Source organism: Anomalospiza imberbis, chromosome 3 (genome assembly GCF_031753505.1).
Source record: "Anomalospiza imberbis isolate Cuckoo-Finch-1a 21T00152 chromosome 3, ASM3175350v1, whole genome shotgun sequence".
Taxonomy (NCBI): domain Eukaryota; kingdom Metazoa; phylum Chordata; class Aves; order Passeriformes; family Viduidae; genus Anomalospiza; species Anomalospiza imberbis.
In genome coordinates, this window is record NC_089683.1 from 97,227,625 (window position 1) to 97,243,640 (window position 16,016).

General features: G+C 38.9%; 2 protein-coding genes and 1 long non-coding RNA gene across 4 annotated transcripts in view; 2 read left to right on the forward strand and 1 right to left on the reverse strand.

Annotated features, from left to right (window-relative positions):
* Window positions 1-4,576, forward strand: part of LOC137471504 (uncharacterized) — an 8,127-nt gene extending 3,551 nt beyond the window's left edge. Inside the window, exons 2-3 of the long non-coding RNA XR_010997661.1 lie at window positions 3,075-3,182; window positions 3,246-4,576. This is a non-coding gene — a long non-coding RNA (uncharacterized lncRNA). The remainder of the gene's footprint in view (window positions 1-3,074; window positions 3,183-3,245) is intronic.
* Window positions 1-9,408, reverse strand: part of PIGF (phosphatidylinositol glycan anchor biosynthesis class F) — a 21,434-nt gene extending 12,026 nt beyond the window's left edge. The window contains exons 1-5 of one of the 2 annotated variants that reach the window (XM_068185897.1): window positions 9,371-9,408; window positions 8,928-9,174; window positions 7,220-7,311; window positions 6,239-6,355; window positions 1,615-1,723 (exon numbers count right to left, since the gene is read on the reverse strand). In XM_068185897.1, the coding sequence (XP_068041998.1) occupies window positions 1,615-1,723; window positions 6,239-6,355; window positions 7,220-7,311; window positions 8,928-9,155 (546 nt within the window). In that variant the 5' untranslated portion in view covers window positions 9,156-9,174; window positions 9,371-9,408. Of the gene's footprint in view, window positions 1-1,614; window positions 1,724-6,238; window positions 6,356-7,219; window positions 7,312-8,927; window positions 9,241-9,370 lie in introns of those variants that run through there. The other variant, XM_068185898.1, reaches the window with a different exon arrangement.
* On the forward strand, window positions 9,397-14,074 carry CRIPT (CXXC repeat containing interactor of PDZ3 domain). The gene is made up of 5 exons (XM_068185899.1): window positions 9,397-9,487; window positions 10,327-10,392; window positions 10,803-10,857; window positions 11,505-11,608; window positions 13,633-14,074. Exons 1-5 carry the CDS (start codon window positions 9,472-9,474, stop codon window positions 13,695-13,697), a joined length of 306 nt encoding a protein of 101 aa, XP_068042000.1. The 5' UTR covers window positions 9,397-9,471; the 3' UTR covers window positions 13,698-14,074.
* The last annotated feature ends 1,942 nt before the right edge of the window (window positions 14,075-16,016 follow it).

The window sequence follows — 16,016 nt, forward strand, 5'->3', positions numbered from 1 at the left end:
ATATAGTATAATTTTAGATGTTTAAGTGTAGATTATAGAGCTAAATTTTCAGCCATGTCTGGCTTTTATTAACTTGGAAGAGTTTTCAAACAGCAAGTTTTCAGACCATTATCAAACTTGTGTCTCCCACTACTGGAACATGTGGGAATGGACCAAAAGCTAAAAATCAACTCTACTTAAAGTATCTGTCTTCAGCTATTAAATGTCTTTGTTTTGTTAATCAGAGCCCCCTAACCTAAGTTTTCCTCATATCATTGGTGCATAAATGGTGAAGGTTTTATACACAGCGTATTAACAAAGTCTGAGATTTTGGGAATAAAACAAAACCTACCAGATGAGACATGCTACTTTAAATTCCCATCTGAGCAGGGAAAAAGTGCTTGCATCTCATCAGGAAAGCAGGGAAGTGAGTAAGACTTGGAAAGGAGATAGGAGATGGCATTTCAGTGAATCCCATGATTTTTGGGTTACATTCATGTCTGTCCACAATTAATTAGTGCCAACACATATCTATGCCAGACTGATGGTGAAACACCTTGCAAGAATAAAACCAAGTCTTTTCAGGGAAGAAAATGTTTTGCTTAAAATATTAACCTAACCTCCATTATTTTTGAAATACAAATTCTAATGTCTAATTAAACTACTGCAATGAAAGACTAATGGCATAAAAGCAGGCTGTGAGCTACTTACAGAAGAAAAATTTTAAGTGCAGCTGTAAGCCACAGCATCTCTAAAATGTCACAGAGGAAAGTGTGCTGCCTGTTACACTGATTTCTGGAATAAACTCTGAAACCATCTACTTAAGAACAGGCCTGGTAGACACTACTCAGCTAAGAGTGTATGAGTTTGGTAACCAGACAAAGTTACGAAATACTGAGCACATGTAGGAAGAAGCTGTTACTGGTGCCATCATTTTATGGCAATTAGTTACGTTTAATTGAATCACTTCTCCATGCCAAAAAACATAGTAAGAAATTAGCATAAATACTGGAATTCATAAAGATAGAATCTGCAATGCCAGCTTCACATTTTTTCTTGTTCAACTAAAAAGCTAATGTTTGCCTTCCTTTGAAATTAGAAGTGTTTAGTACAGTGCTTTGGCTATACCATTTCCACAAACTGATCTAAATCCATTTAAAATACCTTCTGTTAAGTGCTTTTATGGAAGACAGAGGGGAGCTAAAACACCAGGAAAGCATCTTTCTTTCCCTACCTGTGAACAATAAAAGCTACTAGACTGAAGGCAAACTTGAAGCCATCTTCATCATTTCACATTTCTCCTCCAACTTGTCTAGCTTCTTCTTATCCAAATCATTAAAAGCTCTATTCCATTATAAAATTTGCATGCAACAGACACTCAAGTGTAATGCATGCAACGTACTCAAGTATGTAATAAAGAACCTATTTAAACTGGAAGTAAAACTAATGCATTTTACTTCCTCACATCCTAGGCACAGATGTTTCCAATGAGTTTTTAAAAGTTTGGCATGACTCTGAAGGAACAGCTTATGACCAAGTACAATACACCTGAACAGCTTCAGAGCAATTTTGTGTAGTGTGCATCTCCAGAAAATTAATGTTTTGTACCTTTATGGTAAGGGTGTACATACTAACCTGCCAAGGCCGATCCCAGTCAAGAGGAATAGGAAATGCTCCAAACCAAGCTCCAAGTATACTGCACATGGAAGTAATCTGTAGACTGCTCTCCCATATGGACATAGCTCTGTAAAAAGTGTGTTATAAGTTTTCAGCAACCGCAGAAGTTACCATGGCAGAGAGCTAGATCAAATTTCTCCCAAAATTTTTGAGGCTACGAACAGACATAAAATTTCACATATTTGATAAATAGCATGCAAGTTTCTCCTAAAACACACAAACTAGAATTAAAATCTAAGTTGCATATTTGAGCTTATAATTACAATCTTTTTATATCACACTTTCAGGATTTTCTTTTCTTGAGATGTTTACTGCAAAAGCTAATTTATGTTACCTTGAAACACTGCTAGACTGAGCAAATAAATCTATCTCGATAACTGTGTGCATGGCAGGGAGAGGCAGGCATGGAAGTGTACTGTGGGACTGTACAAAAAAGCACAAGCACAGTCACAAAGGACGCTCTGGTGCAGACATATTTGATGACTACAACAATTCAAAATTTAACACAGAAATCCAGTATGAGAATATTTCAAAACAAGTTCCCATCAATTGAAAAGAAACACTGCAAGTAAATGTAACTGCACATTTGGTAGCAGTGCATCCAAGTCCCAATACACTGGCTGCAGGATAAATTTTTTGCGCACTAAAGAACCCTTACCAGTCATGGGACACATTGTAAGAGATGTTAAATTACTTCAGTTCTCAGTTTATAGCCTTCTGCCACTTCTGATTTCAAAAGTTTTTGAAAAGCTGGATTTCTGTTTAACAGATGAGCACTTACTACCATCAGTGTACCAACTGATCGCTCTGCTTTGCTCAGGCCATGAACATTTGGGTACTTGGCACCAATTAAGAAACGAGCAACAGAGGTTCAGAAAGCAGCAGGGCAGTTTCAAGACAGGAGGACCAGGCTAGAGTCACTGCTCCAAATCAGTACAAGAGGAGATCTGAGTTTAAAGTTTGCTACATCTCAAATTATAAATGCACACCTAGCTTCAGCTAACAGAGGAAAAAATATGAGCATTTTTATGGCTTGAACACTAGATGCACAGTAAACTCTGAACTTTGCGTGTCCTGTTTAGGTTGCATTACGTGAACACTTGGTTTTGAAGAGAATAAAATTTCTTTACTTCTGAGTACACACTGCTGCACTTGCTATTGACCAAACAGCTCTCAAGTTTAAAGCAAACATTTTTCAGTATTTGCAGAAAAAAATGTCTTGCAGACTACAGTACTGAGAGTGCAAGGTTGACATTTCGAGCAGAACTGTTTCTTCTCTAATAACACGACCCCTTTAACTTAAAATACTTCAGTTCACAGTTCTACCAGTTTGAGATTCTTATTCTTGAGAAGTCCTGATGTAACTAGAAAACTGTTTAGGAGTCTGCATACAGAAAATTCTTTTGAATTATTTTCAGAAGCTGAATAACTGAGCAGAGAACTGTCAGGCAGAAAAAGGAAGAGAACATTCACTACAGCCTTAAATCAACAAAAGAGACAACAGAATACACCAAGTGTTTAGTACAGTGCTTTGGCTATACCATTTCCACAAACTGATCTAAATCCATTTAAAATACCTTCTGACTGAGGTACAGTTATACCTCACAAGACATCTTGTGTGTGTGGCAGATTCACCAGAGACTGCTGTACCATATGGAGGCATCAGACCGAGTCCAAACGCAAAACAACAGAATTAGCAAGGCACGTGCCCAAGTGAAAAAGAGCCACTGGCAGTTTGGCAACTATTTCAGCTGCTAATTGAACCCCTCTGTAGCATGGACTGGCTACCCAAAGACAACCTGACTTGTCCTCCAGCATTATCCTGAAGGAGAAATTACATACTTTTTAAACTAAGTCATTATTTAAATACTCAATCTTCTTCTTGGAATGACTGACACTTATTGGGATTTTTGAAGGTATTCTTTAAGCCACCACATAAACTGCTCATTTGCATAACACTAACAGCTGCAGCAATGTTTATAAACTTTGCATTTTCCACGGCTTTCATTTTAAACTAAAATAATCCTGCAGACAAAAGTAGCAATGTTTAAGATAATAAATGAACACTAGTGGCAGAAAGGTCTTTAAAACCCTAAAGTAATTATGTAACCCCTTTAAATAATACAATACATTCAGTTCAGCTTTAAATAATGTTTGAATTAAGAGGTTAGCTGACATAAATAATCTACTGAGACAGCTCCTTCATAGACAAGATTTGGAATTTTTGGCTGCAGCAGGACTAAATAGTAAGCAGCCCTTGGTGTGTGATGATGCCTCCATTCACAAGGGATATTTAAAGTCTGTAAGAGTAGGCAGCTCACAAAATGATAAAATAGGCATAATGAAAACAGGAAGGAGCCCTAACATCATGGTTTGCTATTTTTTGGCAATATCCAAATAAAATCTCTTTTCTACACTGGTAATGTCTTATAATTGATATTATACCAGAAATTTCAACTGCTTTCTCAGAGCAGTGATTTGAAATAAAGAGTTTCCAAAAGGAGAGAGAGGAAAAAAAAAGGCAATTGAAAACTTGTTTCTTAAAGACTTTTATGCAGGAGGCTATTTCAGCTAAGTTACTGAAACACTGTTTAAATAACAGCCACATGCTGCCATTAATGCTGATAACCCTTTCCGTAGGTTTTACTTCCATCTAACCACTCACAGCAGCACACGACAGCATATGGTCAGTGCCATGACCCTGACATCAGTCACAACTCTAGATGTCAGAGTAAGGAGACCAGAGATGCTGACATGAGACCACCCCTTTCCAAATGCAGAATTAGTGAAAAGGGCCCTATTTATAACCAACTAAGAATGGAAGGGTTTGTGATGCAGAATACGTAGACTTACTTTTCTCACATATTCTATGTGCACATAGGCTTAAGGTTACTTAAGTCTAAATTGCCCTCAGATACTTTTTTCACACTAAGCTATACACTTGATCAGAACTTTCAAGCTAACTGTTCCAGTGCAATTCAATTCCCTTAACTCTGCTTTCAAGGAAAGCAGCTCTACTGATTTTACCTAATCATCCTTTTCTTCCATTTAACCAGTCCCACCTCATTCCACATGGTTAAGTTATATACAGCCTTTTAATGTATCGTGTCTACACTCATCCCATGCCCAGACCCAAGATGTTCCAATTTCACAAGGTCAGACAGAAAAACACGTTTATTTTTAAATGAGCAGCTTGCTACAATCCATAAAGAAACCTGCTACAATATTTCTTTGTAGTCTATACTCAAAGTGTAAACAAACATCACTAATAACAAACATTTTTCTCAAATAATGTCACATGGCTCACTAGTAAGAGGTACTAACAAGTCCTCACAGCATAAGTGTCAAAACAAGACAACTGTTTCCTATGCAACGATTATGCTGAAACTGCATTAAGATCCAAACTAGGAAAAAAAGAAATCAAAAGGCATTCAAAATCTACCTGGCACAAAGACAAACTGATATTGTCATACATCTGTTACTTCAATTCAGCTATTATTTCCATATGCAAAACCTGCAAAGATGACCAAGTGAATCATCAATGATTTATTTTGTTTAGACAACTCCTTGCTTTTATTACAGTGTATTTACACTTCCACTGAAAAAAAAGTGTAAATGACTTGAATAAGGATTTAAGGTACTTTTCACTAAGTTGACAACTGAGATAAACCAAAATTTAATGCCTGAAAGTAGTATTAAAGTCTCCTCCTCTACAGGAGTGCAAACCAAAAAAAAAAAATCTGGCAGTGTAATACAACCTTTCACTGTCTTCTGAGATGAGACTTCACCATTACAAAGTATTAAAAGGGAATGAATACTAAAATCTCACTGAATCTCAAGCATAGAAGCCTCTTTATGTTTCAGTGTCCCAGTCTCTCAACATACTATTATTTATGGAATGAAAAGAGGCAGAAGAAATGGACATCTTCTGAAAAATACACTATCCTTGATACATGCTAATGCCACGGCTGCCACTGGACATGAAAATGCTGTAACAGGGCTTGTTTTACTTTAAACATACTCCTGAAAAAAATAACACTTGAGAACTCTGACACTCAAAACAGCTTTCTTTGAAATTGAAAAGAGTATGGGTTAACATTACATACTTAAGAACACAGCAAGTTATGTATGATTTTCAACATTATATTCAAGTTTAAAACAGTGCTTGTTTTAACTTCCTATTCCTACTTGAAAAGTTGTATTTACAAAGGTACAACTGGATCATGTGTAAGATTCTCCATGCACAGCTCAGTGTCAGGTCTCCCCTTTATTTGACAACCATCATACAGGATGCTTTTATTCCAGTAGAATATGTGCTGGAAACATTATTTCCTTCAAACACATATAAAGTGAGATTTAGCACCTGAACACCAAAAACAAAAAGCCATTTTTCTGAATCAGTGTCTTCAAATAAATCTTTCTTTGTCAGAAAAGCTTTCATATGTCTGTAATCACAAATACAAAAACCACCCATCATCCAGGAAGTTTTCTTTTCTTTACAAAAAATTCCATTATATATTTTTACACCAATTCTGTCCATTTCTATTCAGAGAAATATCAGAAACTTTAGATTAGGACTTACCCATTTTTACTAAATACCCGTATCCATGCCTGTATGTTTGGTCCCAGCAAACACAAGCATTGTAAAGTAGTGAATGTAGACAGAAGAACTGCAAACAAAAATGTCTCAGTCACTAACCTACAAAAAGAAGAAGAATATTACAAAATTAAGTGAGGTGGTTGTTCTAAAAGTTCCAAGATTTAGGAAGAAAAAAGCCCCTCTAATTCAACTTGTGCAAGCATGTGCGCTTTCTTAAACCTCATATAAAAGAATAAATTTTTTTTCTTACTCTGCAGACTAGTAAAGGAAGCTGGAAATAGTTCTGCTATTATCTCAAGAGTGAGATGTAGTAATTTTTTGAAATGGCTGAGACCTGTAACATTTTTAAAAAAACACAGGTGTACTTCACATAGATCATTAGTTCTAAACTGAAGTATGCTTGGATATTTACTTCATTATTCCATTTATTTTTCCAGTTGTGACAGCAACCATGAAACCAAACTACATGAAACTACTGTTAGTCAACAACTTAGTATATCTCTCAAAACCCAGGTTGCTTCACACTTCTTTCTTTAAACTTTCACAGAAGTTAAAACACTAACATCAAAAGGATGAAAGACAGACAAGATGCGTGGTTTAGAATCGTATTGGGAAAATGACTAAATAAAGCTACAAAAACGTTTGTGCCAATATGTTTAACATAAAAATTAAAGTAAATGGAGTTGTTTGTAACTGTACTACAATTTTTATTTACAGAAGCCTCATTTAAGAGCTGGCTTCCAAACAAAACAACTGAACAAGCTAACAAACAAAAAACCAAACAAACAAACAAAAAACCCACCAAAATCAAGAGAAAGCTGAAACAGCCACCTTTCTTCCCCCAGCTAGGAGCTTATCCCTTAACTTCCAGTGTACCAGAAAATACACAAGTATTTATACCAACATCTGCAGGGAGAGCTGCCCCTTAGAATATTTACAGAAAAAGAGGGTCTTCTGACTTACTCTATGAGAGGTGCTCCATAAAGAACAATAATCGCATGAAATAGTATGCAAGACATGAAAAAGTATATACAGCATTTTAGAAATCTGGATATCTAAAAAAGAGCAATGAAATATCAGAATAATGCTTCAAAACAGAACATAAGTAACACACGCTATATCTTATCAAGTGCATTGTACTCTGATTACTTCTTTAATTTCAGCTGCAGCACAATATAATAGCATGGCATATTTCAAAACAGTTTTCCATATACTAATACTTGAAATAATTAATTTAAAAACATCACACTCCACCTACAATTTTTTTTCGTGCATCTCATTAAACAAGGCAAACATACAAAAACTATAACCAGAAATTACAAGATAAGCAGAAGTAATTTTATTGGACATTTTTACACTTCTGTTTTACATCTGACTGTCATATCCATTCATTAAAAGGCAACTCTCACAAAAAGTGAAAAAAAAAATTAAAAGCAAGAAAATATACAATATAAAAAAGTCTGCTACATAAAGAATCAAAATTACATTAACTAAAACTACATTTTGAACTTGGCACCTTAAATTCTGAATATATTTGAGAAATATCCATAACTTTCTATAAGTCTGCAAAACACAACTTTCTATGAATTTAAACAGCAGTTTCTACTATATCATGTAGAAGCAAAACCACTTGATAAACAGTTCTGGTAAGGTCTGTTCAGATCAGGTCACCAATGCAAAATCCGTAACTTCCCTTGAACCCTTATTTTTCTATATTTACTTCTTTCTATTTTTATTTCCTGGGATGAAATCTCACCTAGAACATGAAGTGTGCTTCATTTTTAAATCACAGATGGTTGAAATACTTGCTTTCCATCATGGTTGTGTGCATTTCATATCCTCCTCAGTCAGCAAAACTATGCACAAGCTTTGCACACAAAGATATGCTGGCAGGGACGATTATTTAAACGCTTAAGAACCACCTCAGAGCACTACATCTTGCCTGGCTCAGCAAGTCAGGAGTACAAGACTATCCCCCTGACTTCAAAACTGGGGTATTCCCCCACTGCTGGGCAAGTCGTGTGCTGCTCCAAAATCACTCTGTTCCAAAGTATTTCATTGGGATTCATACCTTTAATGCTCCCCGTTGCAAACTGTTACTACAAAAAGCTTTTTCCAACTTTAGATTCCTCTGTATGCAAATTTCATCATACGAGGAAATGCAGACATTTTAATACTTTTCCATATTATTTTTTTAGTTGTTGAAATGCAGCATAGTATCTCTTATGTGTCAGATTCTGAATTTTTCTTTTCCTTTAAAAGTTATTACAAACTTACAGCTACACACGAGAAACTTGTGATGACATTTCTTCCTGGTATATCCACTTACCAAGAAGGTGAGTCAGGCCTGGACTACAGAATGAGTTCTGTGCCATTTAATTTTGCCAGGTTTTGCCACCACGCCAACTCTTAGGACAATAAACAATATTGCATTGACAAGAATCAGGAAAGCATAGACTCACTCACCTGAACAGGTTATTTACAGGTAGAGGAAGTTTAACATCATGAAAATACTGAAAAATTTGTTCCAAGAGATGCTACACTCAACTCACTAATAGAAAATGAGAACTCACCATCAAAAATTGTCTTTCTCATTTGATTATTTCAGAGAATTTGCTTCCCCTCTGGATTGATTGGTAACAACGTAAGAATTTGAAAAAAAAAGTCTTACCTTGTGAGCAAAGGAACGTCTCTTAGGAGACTGGTTTGCGTTAAGGACTAAGTGCAAGACTATGTTAAGGGTAGCAACACAAACAGAACAAGCACACAGCCACGTGAGGTGCGTTCCCAGGACGCTGAATCCGTCCAGGAAGAAAGCCGGGGCCACCGCGGCCAGGACGACGGACAGAGCGCAGAGGAGGTTTGCAGCCAGGAGCCTCCTGATTTCCGCCTCCCTCATGGTGTCCGGGCGGCGGCACCTGCAACACACCGAGCGCCGCCCCGTCACCGACACGCCGCAGCAGCGCCGCAGGGCAGCATCCTCCCCGGCCGCGACGCGCAGGGCAGAGCTCTGGGCCCAGGCTGGGCGCGAAGGGGAGGATTTGGGGGCAGGAAACAGCGCTCGTTCCAAAATCCGAACCCCGCGCGGCCGCAGGCGCCGCTCCCGCCTCTTACCGCGGAGCGCGCGGCGCCGCCCGGCAGCGGCAGGCGGCGGGGCCCGGCCGGCGGCACTTCCGGGGCGGTGCCGGAAGCGGCGGCGGCGGTGGAGGGCCGCCATGGTGTGCGACAAGTGTGAGTACGGGGCTGCGGGGGCCTGCCCGACCGCCCGGCGCTGCCCTGCCCGAGGGGATCCAGGCCTGCCCTGAGCGGAGCGGCAGCCGCGGGTCCCGGGCTGCTCAGGGCAGGCCGTGGGTGGCGGTTCCCGGCAGGGCCCTGTGTGAGCTGTGGCTCTCCCCTGTGTGAGCTGTCATTCTCCGCCTGTGGAGCGTATCGATGTGCATAGTTTAAATGACTCTGTCCTGTATCATCACTAGCGTGAGCAGCAGCACCCGGGAAGGGATTGTCCCGCTGTACTCGGCACTGGTGAGGCCGCATCTCGAGTGCTGTGTTCAGCTCTGGGCCCCTCACTACCAAAAAGACCCTGAGGTGGCGGAACAGGTCCATAGAAGGGCAGCAGTGCTGGTAAAGGCTCTGGAGCAAAAGGTCCGATGAGCAGCAGCCGAGGGTGTAGGGTTGCTTAGTCTGGAGAGGAGGAGACTCAGGGCTGGCCTTATGGCCCTCTTCAACTCCCTGAAAGGAGGTTGTAGCCAGGTGGGGATGAGCCTCTTCTGCCAGGCACCAAGCTGCAGGACAAGAGGACATAGTCTTAAACTGGACCAGGGGACGTTTAGGTTGGACATTCAGAAGAACTTTTTCCTAGTCATGGAGATGAGACATTGGAATGGGCTGCCCAGGAAGGTGGTGGAGTCACCATCCCTGAAGGTGCTTAAGGAAAGACTGGACATGGCACTCAGTGCCAAGGTCCAATTACATGCAGGTCACGGGTTGGACTCGATGAATTCAGAGGGCTTTTCCAACCTAACTGACTCTGTGATTCTGAGCTTTTTCCTTTGTAATGTTTCCTTATGTAGGCGAGAAGAAGCTTGGAACGGTGATCACTCCTGATACATGGAAAGATGGTGCAAGAAACACTACAGGTAACCTCAGCAAGGTTTAGCAGCTTGGTTTTGAGGTATTATAAAGCCACCTGGGCACCTGAGCTATGTTACCATCTTAAGACCAAAACTTTATATTACTAATCAGGTGAAATATTAAGTCATGTACTTTCCCTCCCATGCTGATTTAATGCATTGGGAATTTATTTGTCCAGAACTCTTCGGTATTGAATTTTCTTAATTTTTTTTTCTTTCTTGGATGGGAGGACAATACATAGAGTATTTAAATGGAGCAAAAAGTGTTCTGTTACCCTGTCCCCAATGCTGTGCTGAATTTTTTATCTCTCTTTGTGACTTTATTTGCATATGTGTAAAAGTTGTAAATGAAGATTTTAAAAGTATGCTTGGAACGGGGTTATTGTTTTTTGGTTTTTTTTTTGTTTTTTTTTTAGAAAGCGGTGGTCGCAAATTAAATGAAAACAAGGCATTGACCTCAAAGAAGGCAAGGTTAGTACTTAATACCGATTTGGCCAAGAACATCAGTTACCAAACTAACTGAGGCCTGTTTCCTAAATAGCTGGGCAACTACTCCAAACTTGTCCAAATACACTTAATAAATTAAAATTGCTAGGATTATGGTATTTGATTTGTTGGTAAAAATATGTCCATACATATTTCATGGGTGCTTTCTGCTCAGTCAGAGACTATTTTACTGCAGTTCTCACTGGAATTGCGAGGATTTGATGCTTTTGTAGGAGAGAAGCCAAGAATACTTATTTTCTGTGCTAATATTGCCAGGATAATCTCTTGAGCATTTCCTACATGTCTGCAGGACTTTCTGTTTGCAAGGGGGCAAGATGCTGCTGGAAGGTGTTTAAGTTCAAAGTAATGTAGTATCTTAATAAAAATAAACATTTTTAGTTCTGCTTTCATGAAGTTGTTGTCTATGATGAAAGAAATGTCTCTTAATAGGGAAAGTGGGAGCTTTTTTGCATACTTTGTGTAGCCTATTAGAAATAATTCTTATATGTCCCTTTTCTAAATTACAGTTTTTGCTGGAGTTTCTGACTGGACCCTCCTAGACTTTTTAGGATGAGGCAGAAAAAATACTTCATTTCAAGGAGTATAAATAAAGTCGTTTTCCTTTTTCCCAGGTTTGATCCTTATGGAAAGAACAAATTTGCAATATGTCGGATTTGTAAGAGTTCTGTCCACCAGCCAGGGTCCCATTATTGTCAAGGATGTGCCTATAAAAAAGGTGAGTTTCATTGAGTGCCAAAATACTCCAGTTTGGCTTGGAACAAGAGAGGAGGTACAACACTTAAATTTGTATTTGTGAAGAGAAGGTTAAGATGAGATTTAATTGCTGTCTTCTGCTACTGATAGGCAGGCACAGGGAACATGAAGTCAGACTCTTAGGTACACAGTAATAGGATAAGAAATAATGTACACAGGTTAGAATGTGGAAAATTCTAATTACATACAAGGAAAGCAGTTTTTCAGTCTGGGAGTGATCCAATACTCTAGTAGCAGGTACCATCAGAGGTTGTGGAATCTTTAAAGCAGGTATTCAGGGAATGGCTTGAACAGTCCTGAGCCAGCCTTATCCAAGTTGGCTGTTTGAGTGGGGCAGGACTAGAGACTGGAGCAGATTCTTTTAAACCTTGGTCATTCTGTAATTCTGCTTCTTTTATAATGTTTCCAGTGTCTGAAGTAGTACATTTGGAAACTTAATCTTGGCAATTGCATAGAGAACTGTCATCTAACAAGTTCTAAAACTCAGTTGCTTGTTGCAGTCCCTTTTCTCATCCCTTCTCTCCTCTTCCCTTTTTATAATAGCTAAATCTAAAATTCCTAGATGCAAAAAAGCATCATGAAGTCAGTTACATGATTTAATGCCAAAGATAGCACATGAGTTGGACTGGTTTTTGAGTGTAGAGCTACAGCTCACCAGTAGTAAGCTTTGTTTATGAAATTAATTGTTCAATAAATATGTGCTCTGTCACTGAGTCAGTGGTTTAGCAGCCTGCTGTAGGAATGTTGCCTCCTAGGTCCTCCCCAGACTGAACCCCATTTAGTAGAACCTTGTACTCTCTCTTAAATTTATGTCTGGTTTGGGTGGACTTCAGGATTTGATCTTTGTCTGTTTGTGTATCTTTTCAGGTTGAACCTGTTATCTTCATAAAATTAAGAACTTTCTAAGTGCTTTAGGTTCTAGCTCTGACCATCAAAGATGTCATTAGGGCATACTTCTTGAAGTAAATGCAGTCATACAGCTCAGTGCTTCAGCTTTTGCATATCTCTGAAATTGAGAGGCAATCTCAAGTTAATTAATCCTTAGTTTAGACCTGAAGTCAATATTTAGTGGGCTGAATTTTGGTCACCAGAGTAAATCATGTGCCATGTTCCCTGCTGTTCTCTTCCCTAATGGACTGCTAGGTATGATAGTCATGATGTCAGTGTATGAAAGCACACAATTTGGAGAAAACGGGAGTAGATGCCACTTGACACTTTTTGTCTGCAGGTGAATGTTTGTGTAAATTGAGGTGTGGTCCTACCAGATAAAAGACTTAGCACCTTTCTGCTTTGAAAGGAGAGGGAAAGATTGAGACAACCCACCCCTCTGCCAAACTTGTGTACATTTTGGTGCTCTGGTCTTTTGACTTGACACTCTTAGAGTTTAGGACATCAGTGTTCATCACTTCAACTCTCAAGTATTCTTGGTGTTCATTGTTTTTCACTCCTGCTCTATAAATACTTTAGTTATATGAAAACATATTCTAAACTTTCTCAGTTCTCTGAAGCACCCCACCTGTGAATGCCCCATTTAGCAGTCAGTTTGTTGGTGACTGTATTTTCTTAGCCCTGCTACTTTCTGTCCATCTCAGGCCTCATTTGGCTACAGGACTTAAAACAATTAACACTACATCATTTTTACCTTTTTGTCAGAAGTGAGCCTTTCCTGGCTATCTTCAGGCATTCCAGCAAATTGTAGAGGCTTCCAGCAGTATTGTGAATAATAATGCTCTGAAAATGAAGCTTATTTTCTTCAGTGGAAGGATTACTCACACACTGCACATATTAATTTGTATTAGGAGTTACAATATTACTTCTAAATTTGTAGTATCTGTTGAGGACATGTCTGAGAACAGATAGATTGCTAGTAAGAGCTCATTTGGACAAATTTTTGAAAAAGATGCTTACAAAAACATAGTAACTGTGTTTTTGAGAAAAGATTTTAATAATTTTAAAATAATTCACACACTTTTTATGTGTTTATAGGCATCTGCTCGATGTGTGGCAAGAAGGTCTTGGATACGAAGAACTACAAGCAAACATCTGTCTAATTGTACTGACTAGTCTTTTTATGAACTTTAGCTTCTGTGTCTTTGTACAGTAACTTTTCTCTAAAATAATTTGTGAATATTACTTTCTGGAAGATAGTATTTGGAATGAGTGGTAAAGACAGCCTGCTTGCCTAAAATGTACATAATATTTGATTATTGTTGTTTTAGCACTAATGTTAACTGGTATTTGAAGGTAATGGCTTTCAGCAACTGTTAGAGTTTAGAGGGAAGGAGAAGATGCAAGTGGATAAGTTGAAACTAGATTACCATCAGAACACAGATCTTTGAGATGAATACTTTTTCTTTTCCCTATCACAAGTCTTCTGCTTGTTTCATGGTAATGGTTTGTAGATTAAATACGAACTTGCATCACCTCATTCATTTAGTTGTATGCCTATAAGTATTTATAATTATTCTCATCCCAGACTATTATGACCTTGCTCTTCAGATTTTAATGCAATTGTCCTGTTGTATTTTGTTTCTGCCTACAGTATGGTTGGTTAAATCACAAATTTTTAAGCTAGTGAAATCTAGTGTGTTGCCCTGCCAGTTCTTTCTGTGGTGTTGTTGTGGTTTAGCCCCAGCCAGCAACCAAGACCCACAGAGCTGCTCCCTCACTCCCCCACCATCAGAACTGGGGAGAGAATTGGAAGGGTAAAAGCCTGAAAATGTGGGATAAAGACAGTTTATTAGGGAAAAAAAACCACAGAATTAATAACCTACTTCCCGTGGGCAGGCCGGTGTTCATCCACCTTCAGGAGAGCAGGGCCCCATCACCCATTATGGTTTCTTGGGAGGACAAACTCATCACTCAGAATGTCTCCCCATCCTTGTCTTCCTCTCACTTTGTGCACTGAGGGTGGTGTCATATGGTCTGGAATGTCCCTTTGGTCAGTTGGGGTCACCTGTCCTGGCTGTGTCTCCTCCCAACTTCCCAAATACCCCAACTTCCTTCCCATTGTGGCAGTGCAAAAGGCAGAAAAGGCCTTTGTTCTGTGTAAGCCCTGCTCAGCAGTAACAAAAACATCTTTGTATTATCAACTCTGTGTTCAGCACAAATCCAGGACAGAGCCCCAGTAACCCACTAACAGTGAAGAAAAGCAACTCCACCCCATCCAAAACCAGCACAGGCATTAGGACTGATCAACTATTCCCTTGTTAGCCTCCAAGGAGACTTTACATAGGGTATCAGGTGGCCCAAGGCAATAAAATAATGAGCATCAATAAATACCTCAGTCTCATAATTTTCTAAGTTAGTCTGTATTTTAAATACTGGGTTTGAATTCTATGATGTAATTGCTTATATACGTGTCAAATACAAAAGATCAAAGCAGGCTGACTGCTTTTCAGCTCTGGTTTGATACAAGGAGTTAGTCTCTGAACATACGAGGCTGACTGTGGCTCTGCAATTCTTTTGTCTTTTACTTAGTTTCTACATATGAAAGCAATTCATGTTATGGAGCATAATAACTACTCCCTTTGCATGTATTTTAAGAAAAAGAATTATTCTTAATTCATGGTTAATTTTTAATTAATTCTTAATTTAGGGCAAAGGATTATTAATTCTTAATGCACGGTGAAGTTTTTACTAGACCTATTTAATTGTTTACTCCCTTGCAACCTCCTTTTGGCAATTTCACACTTCTGCAACTGTCTTTCAACTGTAAGAGAAAAACTATAAATGGGAATTTCCCTATGGACAGATTCTGTTTTGGGTTTCCTTTTGTTCTCATTTTATTACAGAGAAAACTACATGACTAATGGAAACTGAAAAAATTGCTGTTCTTTCTGTGAGGCAAAATAAAGAACACTGGGCTTGTAGTTACCCTCTTTGCTGTTGCCTTCCTACCATGTAGTAGTTGTGCTGCAAGTAGCCCTCTAAAGGGGATTAAATGACATTTCCTGTCATCCTTATCTATCCATTTTTGAGCATTTATCACCAAAGTTTCTCATTCAAATGTGTTGGCTTCCTGCAGTTGCTAAAGAGGTAACTATTTTTCGCATTTTATATTTGCTGAGAAGCTTTTCAGGATACTGGAATGAGCTGGGCCTCCCCAAAGAGGAGAGGAATGCTGCTGCTTTTTATTGCAAAAGCTTCTCCTACTGTAACAACTGCATGGAGGTACATGGATTAGCTAGCTGGTGATAGCTTGGTGCTGGCTGCTTGCTTCCAAACACATCAAGAAATTCCCATAATAGTGTATATCTCTATGACACATCCTTTATATGGGTGAGAAGAAAATGTCTGTAATTGGCTTCAAGTTTCACAGCAAATCTTGTCAGCAGTGTGTGTGACAATTTCAGGTGGCAGGTTCTCCA

What these genes read in the sequence shown, in the direction of transcription:
- CRIPT (XM_068185899.1), top strand. An exon ending in TGGTGCAAGAAACACTACAG is followed by an intron (nt 10,393 to 10,802) that starts GTAACCTCAGCA and finishes TTTTTTTTTTAG; the next exon opens with AAAGCGGTGGTCGCAAATTA. An exon ending in TTGACCTCAAAGAAGGCAAG is followed by an intron (nt 10,858 to 11,504) that starts GTTAGTACTTAA and finishes CCTTTTTCCCAG; the next exon opens with GTTTGATCCTTATGGAAAGA.